At 38.9% G+C, this 24,623-nt stretch overlaps 1 protein-coding gene across 9 annotated transcripts in view; it reads left to right on the top strand.

Annotated features, from left to right (window-relative positions):
• LRRC7 (leucine rich repeat containing 7) overlaps positions 1-24,623 on the top strand; it is a 184,069-nt gene that overhangs the window by 130,857 nt on the left and 28,589 nt on the right. For 5 of the 9 annotated variants that reach the window (XM_049808181.1, XM_049808180.1, XM_049808186.1 and 2 more), the window contains 7 exons: positions 4,293-4,362; positions 6,327-6,426; positions 7,184-7,308; positions 12,415-12,615; positions 20,659-20,770; positions 20,993-21,173; positions 22,156-23,833. In XM_049808181.1, the coding sequence (XP_049664138.1) occupies positions 4,293-4,362; positions 6,327-6,426; positions 7,184-7,308; positions 12,415-12,615; positions 20,659-20,770; positions 20,993-21,173; positions 22,156-23,833 (2,467 nt within the window). Of the gene's footprint in view, positions 1-4,292; positions 4,363-6,326; positions 6,427-7,183; positions 7,309-12,414; positions 12,616-18,613; positions 18,737-20,658; positions 20,771-20,992; positions 21,174-22,155; positions 23,834-24,623 lie in introns of those variants that run through there. The other 4 variants (XM_049808190.1, XM_049808182.1, XM_049808188.1 and 1 more) reach the window with 4 other exon arrangements.

The raw sequence follows: 24,623 nt of genomic DNA, 5'->3' as shown, positions 1-24,623 counted from the left end.
ATATCCATGAGTGGTTTTGTGAACAGTATCTATGGATGGGTTAATGTGAATCATGTTCTTTTAAACTTTCACACTCTGAAAACCCTATTATTATCAATTTGCTGAGAGTTACCTTAGAGAACTGGCACAAATAGCAACTATCTCAGGGCTTGACCGACTGGTAATGCTGCTTGTTGTGATTAACTTCCAACATGTTTTGACATGATTTTTTTATGTTTTGGTTGTTATTTGAAAATTCTTTCTGAATGTCACCAAATTATAATATATGCATCGACGAATCTAGAAGGTATTCCCTTAGGTGTTCAGTAAGCTCTTCGTATGTTATATTACTCAAACTAATAATCAGTGGAAACTCTTCCCATACTCTGAGCTTGCTTACTTAGGGCAGAACAAACCCAAAATTTAGTACCTGGTACAAATATGTAGTGGATTATTTTACAAAACTATGAGAAAAACAATTATTATCAAGAAAGAAAAGTTAAAATTATGTCTGTCAAGAGGCTTACAATAAAAGTGAAGACCACCTCTGCCCCATAAAACCCCTCAAATATTGATATTTGATATTCTTTATATTTAAACAGTATCAATGACATTTTCTTTGCTTTTCTTGTGTTTCATAAATAATATTCATTAGCTTACTCTTAAAGTATTTACCCCCTAAGAACTTAAAAGATTATGTGAAAGATGTAATCCAGGATTAATAATGGAAGGAATTATTCTAAAGTCCTCATTTCAGAATTGTGTAACACACTGACATGTAGCTTCTTTGAGGTTGTGAAGTCATGTGGTACAACGGTTTAATGTTTAGGGGTGTCGTTTCAAAAAGTGGGCTGGTTTTGGTTTTGTTTGTTTTTATTCACCTCAGGAACTTCAGGGGGAAATTTCTTCTCCTTTTTTTCTCATAAGAAAACATTTTCTGTGTGAAAATTAAACACTATAAAAAGAACATACGTATTTCATGCTTTTCCAAATGTCTGCTGTGGATAGTTGTTTTCCTGAAAAATCAGTTGGTGCTTCAGGGTTTACCTTAAAAGAAAGCTTTTTATTAATAACTTTTAAACTTTTACATTTACCAATAGCATACATGAATTTCCCTGTGATTTATCCTAATTAATACGAACACAGATAATCCCTATAGCACTAAGAGATTTCTTTAATTTGGCTATCGTGTTTTCAGGTCTTTTTACAAATCAGTTTAAGAGATTGCAAATTGAAGTTACTAGTCATTAAAAAATTGCACCGGAATGAAACCGTAGTTTGTTCAAGAAAGCATGCGCAGCGGGTGACTCCAAGTGTTAGAACCAGTGTAATTGTTCTGAAGACTCAGAGAGATTGCTTTCCCCCAGACTTCATGGGTCTGGGTGCCGCTCAGCCGATGCCTGAAGGAATGGGTGCAGGGTCTGTGGCTATATTTCTGTTAGTCCTATTCCCAGTTCTGGCTGCTGGCCTACAGTTGCTCTGAAACAGTCAAACGGCACGTTCCAGTGGAGAAATGGCCTCATGCAAAAGTTAGTTATTCAGGCTGAGTAAAATACCATCCGTAGTGAGAATAAGTCATTTTGGTACAGCACAGTTTGCCTTTGAATTGTAAGTTAATTTAATTTGGCTATCTCCTTAATTAATTATCTATGCACCAATTAAAGTTTCATGTAGTCCTGTGAATATATTTTCCCTTAGATTTATAAAAACAATTACATATGTAATTTTCTGAACTGTCTAGTGAGAAGGTTCATCATTTAAGTATAAAAGAAAAGCTGTCTGTTGAATAGCACAGCCATAAACTCTACATTTCTTTGTACTGATATCTGATTGCAGTCATGTATTAGATCAATGGGAACAGTGCAGATTAATCACTTTTTTTCAATTACTGATGAACAGTTTTCTCTTCAGAGGAGGGCAGATCCTTTACTGAGGATGATGTGAGTTAGTCCTTTGAAATCAGCAGAGTTATGCTGATTTATATCAAATAGATCTGGCCTATAGTATGTAGAAAGTAGTCAACCTACATGCTTGCATAACTAATATTTGAGATCCTTTGTAGCTCTAGTATACCCTTATTTTGACTGATGAAGCTAGAAAAACATTTATGTATTTAGCTTTCATGGTTAAACTAATATAGTGTAAGTGACAATTATCACGGGCCTTGTTTTTAAAGTGGGTTTAATGCAAAATCACTTGGTAATTCAGTTCATGAAAGTCAGTGTTTACATGTGCATTGTTAGTACAGGTGAAGGAGAAGTGTTCTTGCAGTACACAATTTAAAAAGCAGTCTTAAACTTGCAAGAACAAATTGCAATTAGAAAAAGAGGCTGAGGCTTATCTTGGTTGAAAATTTTCAAAAAAATTATTTTGGGTGTCTCCATTCTTTGATCTCTAATTTGAGATCTTTTCTTTTAAAGACTCCTTAAAATTAGACCTTTTCAGATGTTTAAAAACAGGTATCCAGGCTTATTGGCAAAGAAGAATTAAAAATAAAGAATTCTGAGTTTTGTTTGAATATGGAAATGGAAAACCAGCTTGGAGATCCCCTTGCCACACATCATTTCTGAAGCTTGCTTACCAGTTTTGCTTCTCCCTTTGATACACACCACAACTTGAGTGCATTGGAAACACCACCAGTAACCCTCTGCAGACAAAGGTTTCTGTATAGTTTTGAAACTTACGTTACAGGTAGTGAATCCTAAAGTGTAAAGAAATAAAGGTATCACTTGAAAAGCAGAAGTTCTTCTCTTTTTATACAGAAAAAAAGCTCTGAATAAGACATCTGGCTAAACACTAAGAATCTTCATGTTAACTATTCAAACTTAAACTTGTAACCTTAATTTATAAAGAATGTCATATACGGCACTGTTCCACACTTCGGTATTCATTTTATGAAAAGACAGGAATGAAAACTAAATTTTAGGTAGTTTAGGCACTCCTTACTTTCTTAGGACATTAATTTGAGGTTAAACACGCACACACATGTAAACCCGCTCTAATCTGTACAGGCATTTAATTAGAGATTATGTCATAGCACACTAGATATGTGTATACATTCATGTCAATTTATTTCACTTTATAGATAATTCATTTTAGTATAAGGTATTCTTAGTAAAATCTTTAAAATGCGTTACTTGCAGTAAGTACACACTGCTTTCTGAAATAGCGCGATTTTTAATGGTAATGACTTTGTGGCAAAAATACATCTAAAGTAATTCCATTATGGAAAATAGACTTTCAAAGTGCTGCATAGAGGCAATGGTACAAAAGCTTATGAGTTGCTTATCTCCCAGAAATACAGATAGATTTTTAATATGAAGAAGACTATAGGAGTATTGTTGGTTATTTGCTGTTAGAGGGGTGAAGGATTCTCCTGATGATGCCATGCAGGTGGGGTACCTGACAGTGGATTTGCCTGTCTTATCTGAGGTGTGAGCCAATGTATCCGTAGGAGCCTTTCTTTCCGCAGTATGGGATCGCCTGACTCTCTCAGAAAAGGGCTTTTCCTCTTTTCTTTTTGTTAAATCCCATTTAGCTTTTGTCTTTGTAGACAGTCCTTTGGTCGGTCCGTTTCTTCCTGCAGTCCTCCAGCTCCTCAACCTTCTGTAACACAAAGATGGGAGAATATCAGCATGTGGTTAGGACAGCCCTCTCGTGTTGGTACAGGCTGAAAAGTAAAAATACGTTCAGGATTAGTTAGTGGGAAAGACATGAATGAAGTTTCCACAAGTGTGTAGTCATCATTTCCCCGTTCCCACGTTCAGGTCACTTTTAGGAAATGTGTTTACATGTATAACTAAAATGCTAATTTTTTTACTGTTTCATTTAATTTTGTCATTTATGTTCACTATGAATATTTATATTATTTTAAGCTTTTTCCTAACATTTCTGCAAAAGTGAATTTTCAATAATCTTAGAGTATTTCTGTTCCAAAACTTAAATGTCCAATAAAAGGATTTTTGTTAGCTATACTGAAAACTGTTAGGTCTTTCCTATAATTCTCCCTGGGAATAAGATTTTCTCTGTTTTCCAAGTTACAAGCTGTAACTTTGGTTACTTTATAGCCAAGGCAAAATACCGGTATCTCCTTAGTACCTTTAGGGTATAATGTCAATAGTTTTAGATTCCAAATGTCACTCTTGATGTAGAATGCCCTTAATAAAATGTTATATTCTAGTAAAAAGTGAGAGAAAATAAAGATGCAAAGTTATAGCAATTTCAGTATGATCAAGATAAACATGCTACATACAGATCTTTAAAAGAAACTATTGTGAAAATGATTCCTGTTGTTCCAATATTATCATTTACAGACTGAAGAATTTACCATTCACTTTTACTAAACTTAAAGAACTTGCAGCTTTGTGGCTTTCTGACAACCAGGTAATGACTTTCAATACTCATATTTTCTTTAGTAACTAGGGGTCTTAGCAAGGACTGTAAATGAAACCTATAATTTAATACATGATTGTAGTAGAATTTTAGGAGTGTTTGCTCCCAGTCCAGGTTTATACTTTCATATCAAGGTATAGATTCTTCTGGCTGTCATTTATTAACTTGGAAAGATCACCTTTGCAGGAGTTATTACTTGCATCTGGCTAAGCTTCTATATCCTTACAAAAGTAGTAAATAAAGTCCCAAAGTATCGAGAGATTATTTTGTAAAGAGACTTTGTTATCAAACTGATTAGTTTGTCCCATCCTTTACTCCATCTATGCCTCTGTTCTTGACATCTTCCTTTTCCCTTTTCCTCTCCATGCTTCCATTCCTGCATATTTTAAACTCCATTAAAGTCAGTGGGAGTTTAAACATGCACAAGAACTCTTAGTCTTGTTTTGGAGAAAGCTGTCGTTTAAGTTCTTTTTAAATTTAAGTACGCCTTTCTTTGTTCCAAGGAGTTTGATTTCACTACTGTATGTTCTTTAGGATTTTATTTTAAAACAAATTATCTGACATGAACACTGAGAAATGTAACAGTTCAGCCAGCATCTCAGCACTAAAATAAGTCTCGATCCTTTCCAGGATTGGTGGATAGAGTAATTTTGCACTTCCATAATTTAAATGGAGAAAAACTCAATATGTACAAAGTTAGAAATGTTCCACATACCTAACATTTTTTAATAATCTCAGTAAATTCTCATTATCTCATCTTTCTCCCTTTGTAATAATGCCTATGGTCAGATATTACACCTCTTTAACTGAAGTTGATGAACATAATTCTTCAGGGGCCAATTATCGTGCTACTGTAAATTAATCCATCCTTTTATCCATATGAAAAAGCCACAGCTGTCTGTCTGCAGGAGATCCTGTGCATACGCCTGTGCTGAGCACTGCTGGTTGCGGAACTGCTCAGAGCAGAGCCTGTGCCTGTCCATGGGGTACGGCACGGCAGACAGGGCTGTTTCTTTGTCAAGATGTCAGATAAAATTCCTGCTGACTCCTGGCCAGTGCGTACCATTCAGCTGTGCCCTCAAATCATAGCGAAACCAAATGCAATGCAGTCAAAAGATTTACATTGGTACATGCTTATTGCACTGCTCCTTAAATGTACTTTTTAATTCTATAGTTAAGCAAAAAATATTAAAGCTGAAGGGAGGGGAGACTAAGTGGGAGGGATAATAGAAAATTATGAGTACATTTTAATGTGTTAAATTAGGATTCTCAATTTTTTCACTCTAATTTCTACTAAAAAAAAAATTGCCTGACTTCTCAGCCCAGCCACAGAACATACACTTCCTTTTAAATACACAATATTTTTTCAGCATTTTGATTTTTCTATGGTGTAGCATAGATTAATTTCTATTCTATGAACTATGACAGTCACTCCTACATGCTGCATTAGAGCAAAGCAATAATAAAAAATAATCAATTTAAGTAAACCACAACAATAACATCTGAATATTCAGAATGCCTCTGTGTAAATTCTCCAGTATCTTTCACCAGGTTTACCCTCAGATGAACTAATAACTGTCATGAACTTCCTCCTCGTCAGCTCTAGCTTAAAATAGATCATAGCCATAATGTGGGTGTTTTAACTATGTAGTTCCAGCTCTGTTCTGCTGATCCTTTAGCTTCCTCGCTGGTATGACTCTGAACATGCAGTCAGTATTTCTGATATTTAGTGTTCTTCTGTTGATCCCTGTAGGAATTACAGGAATTACAGAAGTAAGGAGTGGGAGATGAGGCATTTCCACCACATTAATACTTGGTTTAGTCCATAGAGAAGTTTACTTTCATACAGAACTTTAGTTAATCTTGTATTTTCTATTTATCGAATGCTAAAATCCCATCTCAGTTAACACGCATGCTCTGAGTTAACAGTTCTTTGTTTTGCCTTTCCTGTTCAGTCCAAGGCTCTCATTCCACTGCAAACTGAGGCTCACCCAGAAACAAAGCAGAGAGTACTGACTAACTACATGTTTCCCCAGCAACCCCGCAGTGATGAAGGTAAAATGCCCTCAGCAGTTCCTACAAAGGCAGGAACAGTGCTTGTTTACATAGTTGAGAAAGAAACAGAGGGAGGGAGAGAAAGGTGTTTCAGATGTGGCTGTGTGCGAGCATCTATTCTGACATGTAACGCCAGTAATGCACACATAACAGTCTGTATTTTGTCATACACGAAGGAATCCTGTTTACAAATCCATTATTATCAGGCCGTCAGATTTACACTTTTTAAACTTTAAGCACTTTTTTACTTTCAGAAGAATGGCTTTGTATAAACAATTTGAACCTGGAAATTGAGTGTGTGTGGGACAGAAATTCTAGGATATACCTTGCTGCCGTGTGCACAGGCTGTTGGCCAGAGCCAGCTCAACCTGCAGAGACACTGGACCCATCTGTGAGAGCTGGGGGGTGGGCCAGCTCCTAGACATGTGAGGTTCTGAGCTCTGAGCCTGACAGAATTGAGGGTTTGGCTCCTCACATAGCTACTTTAAGTTAGAGAGTTTTCATACTCCCACTCTGCTCCAGATCTGCCCTGAAACCCCATTGCTTCTCATCACTCTCACTTCAGTTTTAATATTAAACTCTGTTTGTAATGGTTTATCAGTTACTACTCTCATTGCCTGCCCCCCCAACAGCTTTAAAACAATAACCCAAGATTACAGGATCAACTAAGAACATGTCTTTTTCAATCATTTCCAATCTGCTGCTGGGTCCACTAATTCTTTCTTCTTGTGCATTGCTGTTTGCAATTTAACTGTAGATTTCCAGTCAGACAGTGATAGTTTTAACCCTACTTTATGGGAGGAGCAGAGACAGCAACGTATGACTGTTGCCTTTGAATTTGAAGAAAAAAAGGAAGAGGAGGAAAATGCAGGGAAAGTTAAGGTAAGTTCTATTTGATTTATTCTGGTATTCACGTGTTATGGACAGGGTCAAATTTACAGATCTGGAATTGAACTATTTTTGTGTTCTAAATACCCAGAAGGTACTCGTCACCATGTTTCGAGTAGAGCAGTTGAGGAAGAACAGCATATCTGTTCTCCCTGAAGTACACATTACCAATTTCTGCTTTTGCTATTGTTGTCTAGACAGCAAAACTTTGATTTCATGAGTCAGTTCAGGCCCATAGCCCTAATGTCAGGTTCCTACTGTGTTAGGTGTTCTGTCACAAAGACAAAATTAACACAAAATATTGGGAGACTTAGAATTAATGTCCAACCACCTAGTTCTTTAGAAATATTTAGAACACATAGGGGATTCCATATTCCTCTCAAAGTGGAAGTCAATGAGAGCTTTGCAGCTTCATGGAATTACATAGGAATGTGCAGTGGAGAGGCATCTCTCATCAATTTTATAACCTACCAAAAATGAAGATCAGAACATGAATATCCTCCCCCAGTTATGTGAAATTAATATAATTCCAGAGTTTTCAAGTAAGCCCTTAATCAGTTACATTGTTAGAAGGATATCGTCAGGACCATCTACGTTTATGTGCCACGGAAATTTCTATATCTTGAATAGTATAAAGGAATTGCGCCAGATCAAACACTTAAACACTGCAAATTTTTAACTGTGGTAGGATACCCAACGTAAAATGTATTGCCAGAGAGAAAAATCATGAAGATATTTAAATAATATTTTACTTTTAAAATTAACAATACTATTATTAATAGCTATTTAACATTCCATTTAGATGATCTTGGAAATTTTGGATTTTTCTTTTTCATATTTTTCCCAATTAGGAATTTTCACCTAACTCTTGTAACCAGAGATAAGGGACTCTTCTGCTGTAGTAAAACAGAAAATGAAGTAAAAATCAATCTTTGCCTCACAATAAATAGATAAAACTGAAATTTTACCCCAGACAAATTGCAGGCTTAGGGGTCATATATGGAAAACAGAGCATCAGGGAGACTTTTCTGTTGTTCCACCACATCTTAGCAGAATTTTAACTGTGGCTAATATGGCTGTCCAAATGTGCAAAACAATTGAAATATTAACAGAGAAATAGGTATCAATTTCTAAGATCATAGAAGAATTTAATAGTATTATAAGTTATTTGCAAGTATTAACTCTTGAAATGTAATATATTAATGATATCACTTAGCCATTTTGGTTTCAATATATTTCAGAACACTATGAATGACTGAAACAAATGTTTCCTTTGAGTAAACTATTCTTGTAGAAAAAAATAAACCCTTCGTCCACTGAATGCTGTTCCTGTACTTCAGTTCAAATGCTGCCATCTGCTGTATGGAAAACGGGGAGGCAAACGCAGCCAAGACACAGTACCACATTTTCAGGTTTCCTAGAAACAGCACTTAACAAAAAGAGCTGGCCTGTGCCCATGCTGTGAGCAGATGTCTCTGTATGGGGTGATCCCAGGCCCCGGCGCTCCGCACCAGAGCTGTTCAGGATGCAATGGATGCTCTGGTTGCAGTGCTTCTTACCTGGGCTGTTTGCTCATCCCTGGCAGCTGCTGCCAAAGCCGTGGTCTGTGGAGCAGAGTCTGCATTCCCAGAGGGGTGCATTGGTCAGCTGCAGTCTCAGCCCGGTTGCAGCAGAACGTGAGATGGGCAGCCTGCGGCCAGTCGTGCTGCCAGCGGACAAGTGGTTTGTACCACGTGGGTGATTCATATCCCACGGGGCTGCGCCTCTCCGTAACGTTTTGGCTTGGCCATCTGAAGGTCGAGACAGTCTTTACCCTTTGTATCACTGCTCTTTAGCTGTGGAAGAGTCCAACACTAAAATATATTTCCTGGAGTACTTTCTTACCTGTTCTCCCTCTCATCCGCAGAGAGTGGGTATAAACCAATACTGTAGTACATGAGCCTGTTTCTGCATGAGATTCCTCTATTCCCAATCCAGTGTTCCTCTCCTCCATAACGATCCTAACGTCTTCTCATCAGACCGAAACACTAAATTTTGCAGCTGATGCTATAGTTGTTGCTTATATGGAGAATTTTTAAATGAAAAGCTAAGCAGGGAGCTAGGAGCTGATCAGATACTTCCTCCAGTCTGTGTACCCTGAAGAGAGCATCTCTCCTCTCTTGTATCTTGCTGTGTGTACACAAGATACCCATAAATAGCTGTAGCTTGTAAAAACTGAAAGCAGAGAAATAATACTGTTCAAACCTGGGAAATCTTGCCAGGCTGTGAAAGGAAAAGATTTCCTACTGAAGGGGTGTGTGTGTTTTTTCCCTATCATGGAAAACGGCCTTTTTGCCCAAGCCGTGAAATAATTAGCTCAAATTCAATTACTATTCAGAAGATAGAAATTCTTATTTGCATCCTTCTGGTATGTCTGTGCTCTTTCCCAGTAATGCCAATTCACCTCTACATATGACTGACCATAAAAGTGCTGTAAAGAGTTATTTCACTGAGCTGTTCACCAGGCTGTGTCTAGAGGCATGTACGTGAAGTAAAAGCTAATTGCTGGAACCTTTTGAGAACTTAGTGTGTGTCACTCCATCCATGTGTTGCAGTAGATCTCAGAGAGGTTTTAACACGTATGTTTTTAGCAGTTTCACCAGACCTTTATAGGATGAATTTGAAGGTTAACTTAAATTATCAATAGGCAGTAACCACAAACATTGGTAGCATTTTATAAAAGCATACATCGTTTTCACTTTTTATCTTTCATAGTTAAAACTGAACTCTAAGCCAACTATATGTTAAAATAGATTTGGTAATTGAAATTGTTCAATAACTTCTTCCATCAAGAATTTTGAACTTCAAAAATTCTCTTTTCAGGGTCATGCTAGTTTTGATGTAGCCTTAAAGATACAAGAATTGTATCAACAGGGAGTACAGTTTTCCTCTGTAATGATAAATCTAAATCAGTGGTGAAAATACCTGCATTCTAGCGGGCATCACCTATCACAGCTGCCAGTATATTTACTGTTTAATATTAATGCTCACAGTGATATGAAACTCTTGCTGAAATCCCTGTCTATGACTTGTGTATCTCATGAAAGTCTTTCAGTTAATTTTTCCTTGACTAGTACTTACTGAGGATTTGCTGTGTGACTTGACTTTTAGCTGTTTGTCTGTAGACCTTACACCTAAATCATGGTCTGAATTTTGTGAAAAAGCAATTGCCTAATTAGGCCACATCTAAATACGATTTCTTTCAACCGTAAATCAACCAGAGCTTTAGTAATGCTTTACAGACTTAATTTATTTTTTTTCTGTTGAAATTCTTTATTAACATATGACATCATAGTCATACATTTTAACGTTTTATGTTAAAGTCATGTCAGAATCTATTATCTGTAATGCTTATTCTATTGTGGTTCAGAATTGTATGCTAATATTTCATATAGTTTTATTTTCCAAATCGATCACGCTTTTGATTCTAAAATATTCCTATCAACAGACCATATTCATTTGAATACAAAATTACATTTTTCCTACTCGTTAGGAATTTAAAATCCAACAGCTATAATAGTGAGCTATTAAAAGTAAGCTTCCTTTGCTTACCTCACATACCCAATGAGGTAAAAGCTGCTTTGTGGTAAATGCCTCCAAATACTTTTCACATGGTAAATGCGGAGTAATTTCAAATTTCACAGCCTCGTAATCGGGAACAGTTATCCTGACGTGCACAGCTTGCACTGGGAGCTGTAATTTACTCCGCTGAAGGATTTTATCGCATTTCCACCCCGAATTCGGGCCTAAAGAGAGTGGCAGGCTCAGCTAGCACCTTCTGCATTTCAGCTGAGTGCCTTTGGTGGCTCTTACGCGCAGCCAGCGGTGAGCTTGCTGCTCCGCAGGGCGCGCTTTCTGGTTCCCCTTGTGAATCCCAAGTTCGGCGCTTGAGCCACAACCATCTTTCACAGCTCGGACAATGGCGGTGGAATAGGGCAGGTGTGCAGCGTGAAGGATGGAGCGCGGAGGGCAGGAGACGCTCTGAGGAGGAGAGGGCCCTGTGCTGAGGGGGAAGCATCTGCCAGAGCCTGGGCTCAAGGGACAGACCTACAAGCTGCCCACGCTCTGCACCGCCCGAGCGGCCTTGCCGAGGTCGTGCTTGGGATGCACGCCAGTTTCCTCAGCATCTCTTCTCATGGTGTGGTGTGATGTTCGGCAGACAAAATGTGTAACACGGAGGGCGAGGTATAAGGAGAGGTCGGCATTGTTTATGTCGTCTTTCCTGCTTGGATCATTCCTGACGCGGTCATTTGCTGCACCGTCTCCTCAGAGCGATTTGCTGGTAGTGTGAGATGATGGGGGTGATGTCATCCATGAGCCTTCTCAGCCGCTCTTCCCCTTTCATGCAACCCTGAGATTTTGTAGAATTGTCTTCAAATTGGGATTGCTTTGGACTTGGGAAATAGAATGTTTCTCTACTTCTGAGTGATAAAAATTATAAACTTAAAAAGTGGATTTTTCTAGAAAATCTGTGGGTTGGTCTGTCAGCTAAAAGTACTGTTCAGTGTAACTTAGGGTGACTTTTCTGTAGTGGTTTGAGTCTGTTTTCCTGTATTTTCTGTGTAAGAACAGAGTAAGATAACTTGAGCGCATCTTCGTACATTATACATCTCAAAGAGCAAATAGGTCCCAGTAGATCAGATTCTGTGCTCAGCTGCCATAGATAATTCAGATTAATTCAGTACACTGAACATAGCTAAATTAATTCTGCATTTACACCAGTATTGTTCTGAAAAAGTGTGATTTAATATGTCAGTACTCTCAAGCAAAGTGTAGAATTAAAATACAATACTCTCACAGGGTAAAGGACAGGCTTATAGGGAACCATTCCCATCCATTATTTTATGTCACTGAAATTCCATTATAAGATGGCACAGTGTAACTGAGAGCAAATTTCGGTCCAAAAATCCATGAAGATAGCTGTATGTAACACATTACCTCAAATAGATTAATTAAAAATTTGAGGAATTTGCCCTTAGCCATAGTACTGTAATCATGGTTTTAGTTTGCATGCTGTTTTCATTTTGTATTTGTGCTTTAATTCTTTTTATGAATGTTCAGGTTGAAATAAATCTAAAACGTTATCCCACTCCATACCCTGAGGATTTAAAGAATATGGTAAAATCAGTTCAAAATCTGGTGGGCAAAACAAGCCATGGAGTACGGCCTGAGAACTCAACACCAACTGCGAACAGTGAACAAACTGTGAAAGAAAAGTATGAGCACAAGTGGCCCATGGCACCAAAGGAGATTTCAGTGGAGGTAATGTAAAAGGATCGTTGTTCCTCTCAAGAGTTCAAGATGGGGTTTTAACATAACTCCGTCAAATGATGTTCTGCATCTGCTGTGAACTTCATACCTAATAGTTTCTAGTTTCATTCCGTAAAGTTAATTTAGTTTTATATTGAGTTGCTGTTTTCCCCAATACTAATGAGTTTATCAGACTGAATTTTTGGTTTTAAGTCTACCTAAATCTGAATTTTGGTATTGATATATACAAGCACTCTCCTAAATTTTGATGATGTGAGAGACTTGCATATTAGCAGGTGAATGGACCTGATCGTGATTTACATCTCAGACTTAAGTAAGTGTATTTCTGCATCAAGTATGTTAATGACAAATCAGTTTGTTCTGTCTGACCCTACTATGCCATTAGATTCTGCTGCTTCTATTCACATGTCATGTAATAGATAGCCAATTAACCTTGTCAAAAGTTAATTAAGTCAGCAGGAGTGCTTCTTCAATTGCAGGGAACTTTAGATCAGGCACCCCCTGAATAGCGAGTTAGAGTGAGGTGCAGAATCTAGCCCTTAATATGTTTGCCAGAAGTGGATCAGTATGCATAGTAACAAAGTCTTCTATTCTAACATGAATACAGTCACTGAAAGGTGAATTCCTAAATACTGCAGTCTTGTGCAAAGCTGTTACAAATAGCTGAAGCTTGATCTCGGAGGGCATCTACTCATTAACATTCACACGAACAACTTACTTTGTGCAGGCACAACTTATAAATAAGGGAAATGTCTTACCCTGGCAATATGTACTGATAGTTTATAAGCTCGGACAGGTCAACAAGAATACCAGCATTCTTGAAAATCTTTATGAAGTCTTAATGTTCAAAAGAAATGAATGAGGAAAAGAAAATTATCACATTATCTTTTCACTCCTTTGTTATTTAAACATTATGATAAATTCATTGTCCTTGAAATATCCCTGTCTCTGGCTAGTCATGTATGATGAATTTTTCTTCCTCAGTCTTCCGTATCCTTAACACAGATTGGCTGTTCTTACATATTCAACAGTCACTGTATCTGCTCTGTCAGTACTGTGTGTTTTATTTACAGTTAAACGTTTTCATTTCTTAAAAAAAAAAAAAAACCCAAAGTTTTCTCTTAAGATGGCTTCAGAAGACTTCAAATCTAGTCACAGTTTCAATTAGTACTTCAAACTAAAATATTCACGTTAAATCAATCATTTTTTTATCTAAATCTGAAATCTTAAATTCCACCATTGTTTCTTTTTACTCATTAAATTCTTCCTTACTGTGTAGGTCTGGCCTTTGAACCAACTTAGGCCTTATTGACATGTTCTGCTGGTGTTGCTGAATACATACAATTTATTTTGTATCATCTAGTTTTTGAACTTGAATACACTTAATAGCTTTCTGCGGGTTTTAATTATCTATACTGTGAACACACACATACGTTATCTATCTGGAATTTGAATCAATGTTGTCTGACAAAGACATTAGGTGTTTGGTCTTGTGGCGGTGTCTGGTGATGCAGGCTTCAGAAATAGGTGGCTATACTGGTTTAGTTGCTGTTAAACTAAATGTTAAGTTGTTAAACTAAAATGTCAACATCCCAGTTAACTGAGCTACAGCAGAGAGTCCTGTGATTATGCAAAGCCCAGTGAAGCCTCCATTATGGAGGTGTAAGGAAAGAGTAAATGGCAGCAACACCATAAAATACTACAGTTGCTCTGAAATGCTTGTGTGACCACATACTGTGTTCTAACATAGAAAAAGTTGAAGAAAAATTTCATTCTTTGATAAAAATGCATTCACTTTTGCAACAGAAAAATAATCGCATCTAGTTTTTCTGTGAATGTACGTGAACGGTTAATTGCATGAGTATCCCAAAAAGCATTCTATAAAAATAGTTGACTTGCTGAAGACCCTGCGGTAATTCCTGAAGTGCAATTAAATAATGTGATTGCAGTTTCCTAGTTAATTTTCTACCACAAGCAACTGATGTGAGTGCACAACTATTTCCATCATATCAGTGAAGATACATTTTTCATCTTCCATTATTATAGTAGTGAAGATGGTGGAACTTTTTCAGATTTTAATTTCCCTAGTATTTAGTCTAGACTAGTAACACAACTATCTTGTCAACTAAAGAAAACAAAAAAAAGTGTTCTTGTCATTCATACAAATACTGACACTGGGAGGATTTTATGGCTGTAAAGCAGGTTGATGTATACATTTTCCTCTCTTTGGCTTCCTGCATGAAGATAAAGAAGAGGTATGGGAAACTGTAGAAAAAGTGTGAATGATTTTGTGAATAATATTGGTACGATTTCAGTTGTAAGAGATTAAATAAAACAGAATTAAGCTCCATTTTCTTTTCAGATAATTAGGATACATGATCTCAAGCCTCAAGTTAAAACACAGTTTGAAAATGGAGGTGTGTTCTGATATAGATTTAGACTGAAGACAGTTTCTAATAACAAAGTAATTTAATTTCAGGTGCAATGCTGACTTTTTCATCCTCAGAGGCCAGATAAGCTGGTTTCTTTTCTGGTCTCTTTTGGGTTTTCTTGCAATTAATTTACACATGTCTCTTCACAAAACTGTTTATAAATAATTAAAGGGAGCATCTAAAATGAGTAACAAGCTACATTTCAAATCCCCTGTATCATCCTCCACCTTCAGTTATAATAAGCAAACAATTCCTTAATTAATCATCAATTAAAATAAACCTCTTTGTTGTCCTAAGTGATTTGAAAGATGTGCATTTTGGACAGAAAGAAGTCTAGGATAACTGAGTGCATTGTGCAGCCTTTCCATGAGGAACAATGAGAAATACAACAAATCAGCAGTTAAGACTTCCATAGTTAATATTCTTGATAAGTATGGATTGACGAATAAACTGGAAATACTTCTGTATAAATCTCAGCTTTGGATTAAAAAAAAGTCTTTTCTAGTCCAACCTACAGCATTCCATTCTCTGTGTTAATTTCTAGCAGGTTTATTAATACTGTGTAAAAAGGAGAGCTTGTTATGCTTTGAGTGGTCTGATGCAGATGCAGGTGCTAGTGCTAACAGCTAGAAAAATACCATCTCAGCTGTATTGGATCTTCTGAGACTTTCATCTCATCTCTGTCAAAATAAAACCTCAATCCTTTTAACTTCTGGCTTTGTTACTGTGTGGGTTTGGGGGGGGGGGGGGGTTGGGGGTTGGGGCGGTAGAGAAGAGTGTTCTTTTTGTTTTGTGTTTTGTGCAAGTTTCAGAGACTGTCTTAAAAGATCATCTTGCCTTTCCAGGAAAACTTACACACTTTTATGTCCCCCAGGATGTCTGGCTTCAGTTGATTCAGTTGACGTGTCTGTTGTAGGAGCTCTTTTCCACTAATGAGATGCACAATGACAGTCTCCTGATTGGGAGAGGAATATATGCTAAAGATCTTTGGTTTGTGTCTGCTTCAAGCCCATACCTTGATAAGCTCTTTGCAACAGAATTACCTATATTTTACCAGGAGTCAGAAATATCTTCATTAAAGAATTTTTGGTTTCTCCATGGCACAGAAGATCTTTACTGAGGTACTGACCTTGGTACCTTCTTTTCAAAGGAGAAAGGAGGTAATGATTTACTCATCTGGAGGTCTGACTCACAAGATACCTTTCTTCAGATAGGATGTCAAATGTCTTAAAGTTCATTTTGAGTTACTTTGACTTCTGCCTGACCTTAGCTAAGTGTCTGGATTGGAGGGGCATTATTCAGGGCTGCCTCCAAGATAAAACCTACCTTCCATAAAATCTGCCCTGGACATGGCTTGACCCTTGGAGGCTACTTCTCCGTCTGTCCCCACCTGCATGAGGACTCAGGAGGTGCAGTATTACATGTCTGGACATGGCACTCTGTACAATCTCATATACACAGGGCATGTAAGCCTGGTTTATGTTTGATGGACCATGAAGGGACTTTTTTGCAAAAGGCCTGAGACTCTCTCTGTTGACAGCAACCTTGGTGAGGTGTATGCAATTGGGTGCGTATCCATCTAGATAGAGAGCAACAGAAGCTTGTTTCCTCCAGAGGTGGGAGAGCACAGAGAGTGCAATTCACTTATCAGGGTGTCGTAACTCAGAGCAGTACTGAGACTTCTGTCCTCGCGTGGAGGACCATGTACAGAGCTGGACAAGAGCCTCTCCATGGTTTATAACTGAGGATGATGTTAGAAGGTCTCTCAGCCTCTGCAGTACATGACACATGGCAGAAACAATCATTATGCCCTACCTGCAGATGACAACTTTTTTCCAGGATCTACTACGTCTTTCCAGGTGGAGTCCCAAAAACTACCTCTGCCCCACACTGTTCCTCATGTACTTATGTCTGCTTTTAAAGCTCTATCATATGTCTGAGATTACCTGCTGGAACTGAAAAGGTGAGAGCTCATTTCATTAGTGCTGGCTGCTGTATCACTTCTGCAGGTAGGAATTGTATTGGCTTTCCTTCATTCTCCCATTTTCAGATTCCATATCTGCATTCAGAAGTTTTCCTTCCACTGGTTCAGTTATATCTTGTATTAACATCCTGTTTCAGACAACGTTCAGATCTAACGGCTACTGAAACTGGCCTTTCTGGAAGCTGCCACTGCAGCCAGAAGAGTGAGAGAGATTTAGAAAGATCCTCCACCCTGCTTTCTTCTGGAATAATCCCATGTTTTGGGGTGACTCTTAGTGCATTCCTGGATTGGTGGCTGGATTTTGTTTAGAATAGTCTGCTAATTGCTAGCTTAGACAGCAAAATATTCAGAGCTGTGACTGCCTTTTACATGCTGAGCTTCAGATAGAATTTGTTTTGTGATTTTGTCTGGAGAATACTATTTAGTGGGACTTTGAAACTATCAACATACAGGGCTGAGACGTGGAAGTACTGCCATTTTCTGTGCAGAGACTGTAACATGGATAGGTGGCTCAGTGAGGCTTTGTTACAAAACCGCACCACTAACTGTGGTTCTCAGGAAAGAAGCCTATGCCTCAGGTAGTCTGGTTTGTGTCTAGGGATATTCTGATAGCTATCTGGTTGCATTTGTTCCTAGACTTTCTGTGATCTCCTTTTTTTTAATTAAAGTTTTAGTAAAGTCTGAACTGAGTAACATTTGCCTTAATCCCTTTATTTCTGTGCTTCTCCAGTTCTTTATAGCCAGTTTGTCATTCTTCAAGATTGAGCTAGCCTTCTCCAGCTTAGAAGTGCTGCCAACCCTCTACGTATACATAGTTGTTCCTCTGGAATAGATCTATCATTGATGGTCATGCATTCCTCTGCCTTGTGTGTGCTGTGTCTGCCCAGAGTCCCGGTCTGCTCTATTCAGAGGTTTGACATTCTTTGCAAGCAGGCTCTAGGAGTTAGGTTATTTCAAAATTCTCTCCCTCCAGATTATAATTTAATGTTCTTATGTTGTCAGCATGAATAATTGGTGATATTTTTTTCCCACTTATTTTAATGGGTTTTACCATGTATTTTCTCTTGGGAAACAGCTCACCATATTCTTCTGTCCTCTACCTATATCTTTCTCTGGTTAGTCCTGAGGAATAAGTTCTGACACAACACAACTGCATTTATCTCTTCCCTTTGTTCTTGCAATTGGTCCTATTAATAATACTTCTTTTTTTTTTTTCTATTGGTTACCTTTTTGTTCTTTGGCTTGTAAGAAAAAAGGACCTATTAAACAGAGTAGAATTAAATGGAATATAACTTTGGTTTTTTACAATATATTTCACTCTCATGGCATATTCACAAATGCCAGACTAGTTCTGTCAAAAGTGTATTGATTTTTGTTGGAATAGCTGGACTAGGGGCTAAAAAGAAAAAAAAGAATATAACATAGAAAACTTCATGTAACACGCACCTGACAAAAACCTGTGTTCATCATTCTGTCAGAAATGGAACTGCTGGTTCTTCCTATCTCACAGCAAGTAGTTTTATTTTAAGTGTATAAATTTTGGAAGTTTCATGGCACAATATTGGGATTCTAGGTTCAAGACAGAGAAAATAAAGAATTCCAAAAGAGTGACCTGTCTGATACAGACAACACTCAGAAATCAACTCTGGAAATCCCAGACAGGAAGGAGAAAGAGGAGCATACAAAAAGCTCAGAGGTACAAGAAGAAACTTAACATGCACCATGCTTCAAAGGTGGAGAATTTCACACTCTGCGAATGCTATGCACTTTTTGATTTCTCAAAAAATGGTTTTGCATAAGTTTGTTACACCGCACTAGAAGATGATTGTGCTGCACTGGAAAAATGCTGTTGCACTATTGTTAGCTTCAAGTTGTATGTACATCACTACTGCTATGTGAGAACTACCACACACGGCAAGGGATGTCTGCATGTGAAAGTAGTTTAAAGTCTTGAATATATTACACCATGTAAGAATCAGTATGTAGCTATATTTGCTTAAATGTTAGCGCCGAGGGGGTTTATTAAAGGCGCTGTGAAGATACCTGTTCTTTGCTGTTCTGGTATGGTACTACCTCCTGTAGAACACCAAATGCAGAAGGGTTATAATATCTGTTGTACAAATATATTCTTCAAGGATAAATCACATGGCAAATGCTTCTACAAATGTCCGTTTCCACTGTTAGGACAAAAAGTACTTAATGGAGAGTAAACCTCTGAAAATTTTGTCCTTACGAGTAAAAGCAAGTAAATTTAAAAAATATTGTAGCATTTTACATTTTAAGAATGTGGTTTTGGGTTTGGTACTCCCATTTTAAATAGTTTCTCTAAATATTACATCTCTTTCCTTTCTTGACTTCACTCTGCAAAATCACTGGAGTACCTTTAACAACAAAATGTCAGGGTACACAGATCCTCATAGTGTCTCCATTAGTGTAAGTTCCCTCCTCAATATATTTCTCCTAACCATTTCCTTCCTCATTTATACTACTGATTATTGATTTTCTCTTAATACCTCTCCAAAGCTTCCTCTTTTTTACTAAATACTCTCCTTCTCCAATTTCCATCCTCTTTACAAAATCACAGCTCATCCTCTCACTTCTGAGATGATGCGTGTTTCTGTACCCCTCCCCACAAGGATCTTAACTGGCCTTGGCACAACTTTCCAGTGTTGCCATGCCCATCTCCCCCAGTTCCCTTTCCATTACATTTCCCTGAGCCCATGCACCAACACCCACAAAGTGGCTTTCCCATATTGCTCATTCTTCCAGTTCCCTTAAGTCCCCTCCTGAGAGCAGGGTTACCAGTATCATTCCTCCAGTAAGTGTCATCCCCTACCCTATCTCTCCAAGACTCCTGTCTTCAGGTCAGCATCTTTCTCATTTCTGAATTTCTTCCAGGGATGTGAAATGCCATGGATTCCCTGTTTGTGGCTTCGTTCCCTTCTAACTATCCTATGAGCCTAATTTAAATGCCCTAATTTAAAATAGCTCTTTCTAAGACTACATCTCACTTTCTTTCTACTTTTTAACTCGTGTTATTTTCAGTATATGTCCTGTTGCCGGCTAGAACAGCAAAGCAGTTTTGCAGGGCAGTCTTTGAAGGTCAAGGTTTGCTGAACTCTCAATGAGAAGTTTATGAAATCTGAATCATTTTACTTTAGCAAAAAATTCTTTAGAGACAAAGTCATTATAATTAAATATAGCTATATGGACAGTGGAATCTGTCAAAGGACTAGTGCCATGAATAAATGAATGAGTAATACTTACTCCTGAAAGAAGAAGTAATTGTTTATTCTATATTTTTATTTATTTCTACTGGTAGCTTGCATTTTTGTGACCTTCATCAAAAATGTTTACATGGCCTTGATGTATCGTGCAAGTTCCATCTGTTTTGTCCACATTTTCAGAATGAACACATCAACATAATTTTTATAAGTATTTATCTAGGACTAATTAGAATTTTCAGCTGACAAATCAGCATGATTAGACACACTACCCGTATGGTAGGGTTTTGGTGTGTTGTCACATTCATGGAAAGAAGGCGGTGAAATGTTTGTTTGTTGCAGTTTGAAGTGGATTCTGTTTCCTATGTTTACTCTACATTATTATATTCCTCAGGATGCCTTTGGACATCCTGCCAGTGAGATGAGGATAGGGGAACTTCGTCCTTCCATGCCAGAGACTCCGTTGTACCCACCCAAACTTGTTCTTCTGGGTAAAGAGAAGAAAGGTACTAACTTGACTTACAACCTTTTAGATGAAAGCATATGTCATGTACACAGATAGACACGTTACTTAAGATGTTCTACACTTCAGTCTGATTTTGAAACATATTACATGCATATTTGTGCACATGTATATATATCCATAGTATCAATTTAAAAATGTATTTTTCTGGAGTTTAGATTTCAAATATCACGTCCTGAAAACATTTGCTGTGTTTTGTTTTCAGAATCGACAGATGAGTCTGAAGCAGATAAGATCCATTGTCTGAATAACAGCGTTTCCTCAGGCACTTACTCAGACTATTCCCCTTCCCAGGCTTCCTCAGGGTCCTCCAACGCGCATGTTAAAATGGGATCCTTGCAGACAACGGCTAAAGAAGCAGTGAATAACTCTTTGTGGGGGAACAGGTGTGATCGTCTTTCTTAACGTAGCTTCTGGTTGCTTTTTGTTTTATGTTGTCATATGCATTCAAAGTGATCATATGCTATCTGTTAAAGCATTCAATTAAAAAAATACAACATTTTTCCTCCAGTTTTGCAGAGGTGTACGTAGCTATTCAAAGCCCAGGCTGTGCAAAGTTGGCCACCCATTCATACTCTATAAATGTCTGTAATTCTACAGCTGGTTTTTCAGCTATGTGCTGTAACCATGCATTAAAAGCGCCTAGTAATTGAGCTGCAATAATTCTACTCTGCGTGGCCCTGAGCTGCAGCTGGCTGTAGTTTAGCATAGATAGCAGAGTGTTATGTCTCATATTATTGCTGTCCTGAGCCTCACTCTGCCCTGGACCTCCAAGAACAACACAGTTCTTTTGGAAGTTGTAATTCACGCTAGCCATCGGCAATCTGAAAACGCTCTCGCGCCATACCAGGAACACCTTGCCCTGTCTATTCCTGCCATAAGTCACCTAACGTAGTTCCATCCACAGGCTCTTCCCCATTAAAAAGAAGCTGGAGCCTGCTCACTGGAGATGCATAAAATCTTGGTGGTGAGAACATGCACAAACTGAATCTGGTAATTTTGTTTAAAAAAAACCACCAATGTAACTGTGAAGAAGCTTCCCTTGCACTCATAAAATATTATTTTTAAAGCAGGAAAATATGTTCAGCTGGATTTATATGAACATGACATTGAGCCACCCTGGACTTTTGACTGACTTCTCAGTTTCTCTGTGTACGTACTTATGGAATCTGTACTCCAGTGCAAAAAACTGCTGCAGCCATTCACGCCAAACCAGTGGCACAAAGTGGACATCTTGTAGTACAATCCCCAAGGCAGAGTATAGATGGGAGAATATTAAATTGCTTTATAATTGTGTCTTTCTGATGACTACTTTTGTGCTCTAATAGAGGGCATTTTATCTTGTTTCATTTTGGTTTGGTTTTGCAGGCTGGCACAGTCATTTCCACAGCCCCTTGAAACAAAGCCATTGCTGAGCCAACGGGAATCCGCGCCGGTGGGGAACCTGCCACAGCGCACCGACAGGCGCCCGCTGAGCGAAACGTTTGCCGACAGCTGGAATGACAGCTCACACTACGATAACACAGGGTTCGTTGCGGAGGAGAGCACGGTGGAGAATCCTAGTGCTAACCCCCTCCTGAGCACGAAATCTAGAAGCACATCTGCACATGGACGCAGGCCGTTGATTAGACAAGACAGGATAGTTGGCATTCCCCTGGAGCTGGAGCAGCCGACGCTCAGAAACACACACGAATCTGAAGTGCCTCCTCCCAATCCTTGGCAAAATTGGACCAGAACCCCTAGTCCTTTTGAAGACAGGACAGCTTTTCCTTCCAAACTGGAAAGCACCCCCACCACCAGCCCTTTGCCTGAGCGGAAAGATCATGTCAAAGAGTCTCCTGAAATGACTAGCACTTTCACCCCAGGAATAGCATGGGAATATCACGATTCAAATGCTAACAGAAGTCTCACAAATGTCTTTTCCCATATCCACTGTCGCCCGGATCCTTCCAAAAGCGTTATTTCGATCAGCAAGAGTACAGAGCGGCTTTCTCCGATGATGAGGGATTTAAAAACTAACAAATTTAAGAAGTCACAAAGTATCGATGAGATCGACATTGGTACATACAAAGTGTATAATATACCCTTAGAAAACTATGCATCTGGCAATGATACTGTAGGAACCCACGAGAGGGTGGACAAGCTCCTGGGCCCAGAGCACGGCATGCTGAGCATGTCCCGCAGCCAGTCAGTCCCCATGCTGGACGACGAGCTGCTGACCTACGGCAGCGTCAAGGTGCAGCCGCAGCAGAAGTCGTCCGTCACGAAGAAAGTCTACCAGTTCGACCAAAGCTTCAACCCACAGGGAGCAGTGGAGGTCACAGCGGAGAAGAGGCTACCGCCGCCTTTCCAGCTCAACCCCGAGTACATTCCCCAGCAGAGTAAAAACCTGCCCCAGGATCTGGTCAGCCCGAGGGCTTACCGCGGCTACCCCCCCGTGGAGCACATGTTCTCCTTCTCCCAGCCGTCGGTGAACGAGGAGGCGGTCGGTGCCCCCTTTGCGAGCCAGGGGTCTCGGCCGGGGTTCCTGAGGAGAGCAGATTCCTTGGCCAGTTCCACCGAGATGTCCATGTTCAGGAGAGTCAGTGAGCCCCACGAGCTGCCCCCGAGCGACAGGTATGGCAGGCCTCCGTACCGAGGAGCTGTGGAGCGCCAGAGCAGCATCTCGGTCTCTGAGTCTCAGTTCCTCAAGAGGAACGGCAGGTACGAAGACGAGCATCCTTCCTACCAAGAAGTGAAAGCCCAGACTGGAAGCTTTCCAGTTAAAAACCTTACACAAAGGAGGCCGTTGTCTGCAAGAAGCTACAGTACAGAGAGTTACGGCACATCCCAAACCAGGCCGGTTTCAGCGAGGCCTACAATGGCAGCTCTGCTGGAAAAGATACCGTCAGACTATAACTTGGGTAACTATGGCGACAAGCCTTCCGATAACAGTGATATAAAGACAAGGCCTACCCCTGTGAAGGGAAATGAGAGCTGTGCTAAAATGCCCGCTGACTGGAGACAACAGCTACTTAGACATATAGAAGCTAGAAGGTTAGACAGGGTATGTTTGGCATTTCTCTGCAATTAATGCCTTTAGTTGTGTGTTTCGGTATGTCAAACTATTTGCACGTACAGTGGTAACCACCAGAATTCCCAGTAATGAAATTCCTGCATTGGTGTCAGAGGAGCCGACCCGCAAAAGGGTCTGGGGGGGCTCAAAAGCAGCTGGAGTGAGGGGTGCCCGGGTAAATGAGAGTGATAAAGAGTCTCTGCACGAATAACGCACCACGGTGCACTTCACTAATGTAGTAACTGCTGCAGCACTGTCTGAAATAATAAAAACCATAAAAATCTCTCCTTATCAACAGATGTGAACGTGCTGCTGAAGTCCACCACTTCAGTAATGATTTGAGAGCATTAAAAGATGCTGGATACATCTTTGCAGTAAAAGGCAACAAAGAAAAACATCACAGATAAAATAATGTATTTTAGCTTTCATATCACTGTTAGTGGAGGGGATTTAAAGGTATCTTTTAACTCTGAAAAATATCACTGAATATACACTGCCACTGTTTTTAACAAGGAATACGATTATTACTCCTTTTAGCTGTAGGAAGTTACGCTTACTTGCCTTCTATACATAACAGTACAAGTACCATAGTGCATGATTTCAATCACGATCTTGACTAATGACCTACTTCATGAATCGAATTTACTTCATAATCTGAAGTGGCTGTGAAAAATTACTGTCATGAAATGCATCAGTTAGTTTCAAAATGTGTCCATATACCTATTTTATGCTAGATACTCGCGAGTTTGGTGTTAAAATATTCAATACCTTCCAGTTGCTC

The sequence above is a fragment of the Accipiter gentilis genome, chromosome 8 (assembly GCF_929443795.1).
Source record: "Accipiter gentilis chromosome 8, bAccGen1.1, whole genome shotgun sequence".
NCBI classification, from domain to species: domain Eukaryota; kingdom Metazoa; phylum Chordata; class Aves; order Accipitriformes; family Accipitridae; genus Astur; species Astur gentilis.
The sequence above is the reverse complement of the archived record's forward strand: the minus strand, read 5'-3'. Positions and strand labels throughout refer to the sequence as shown.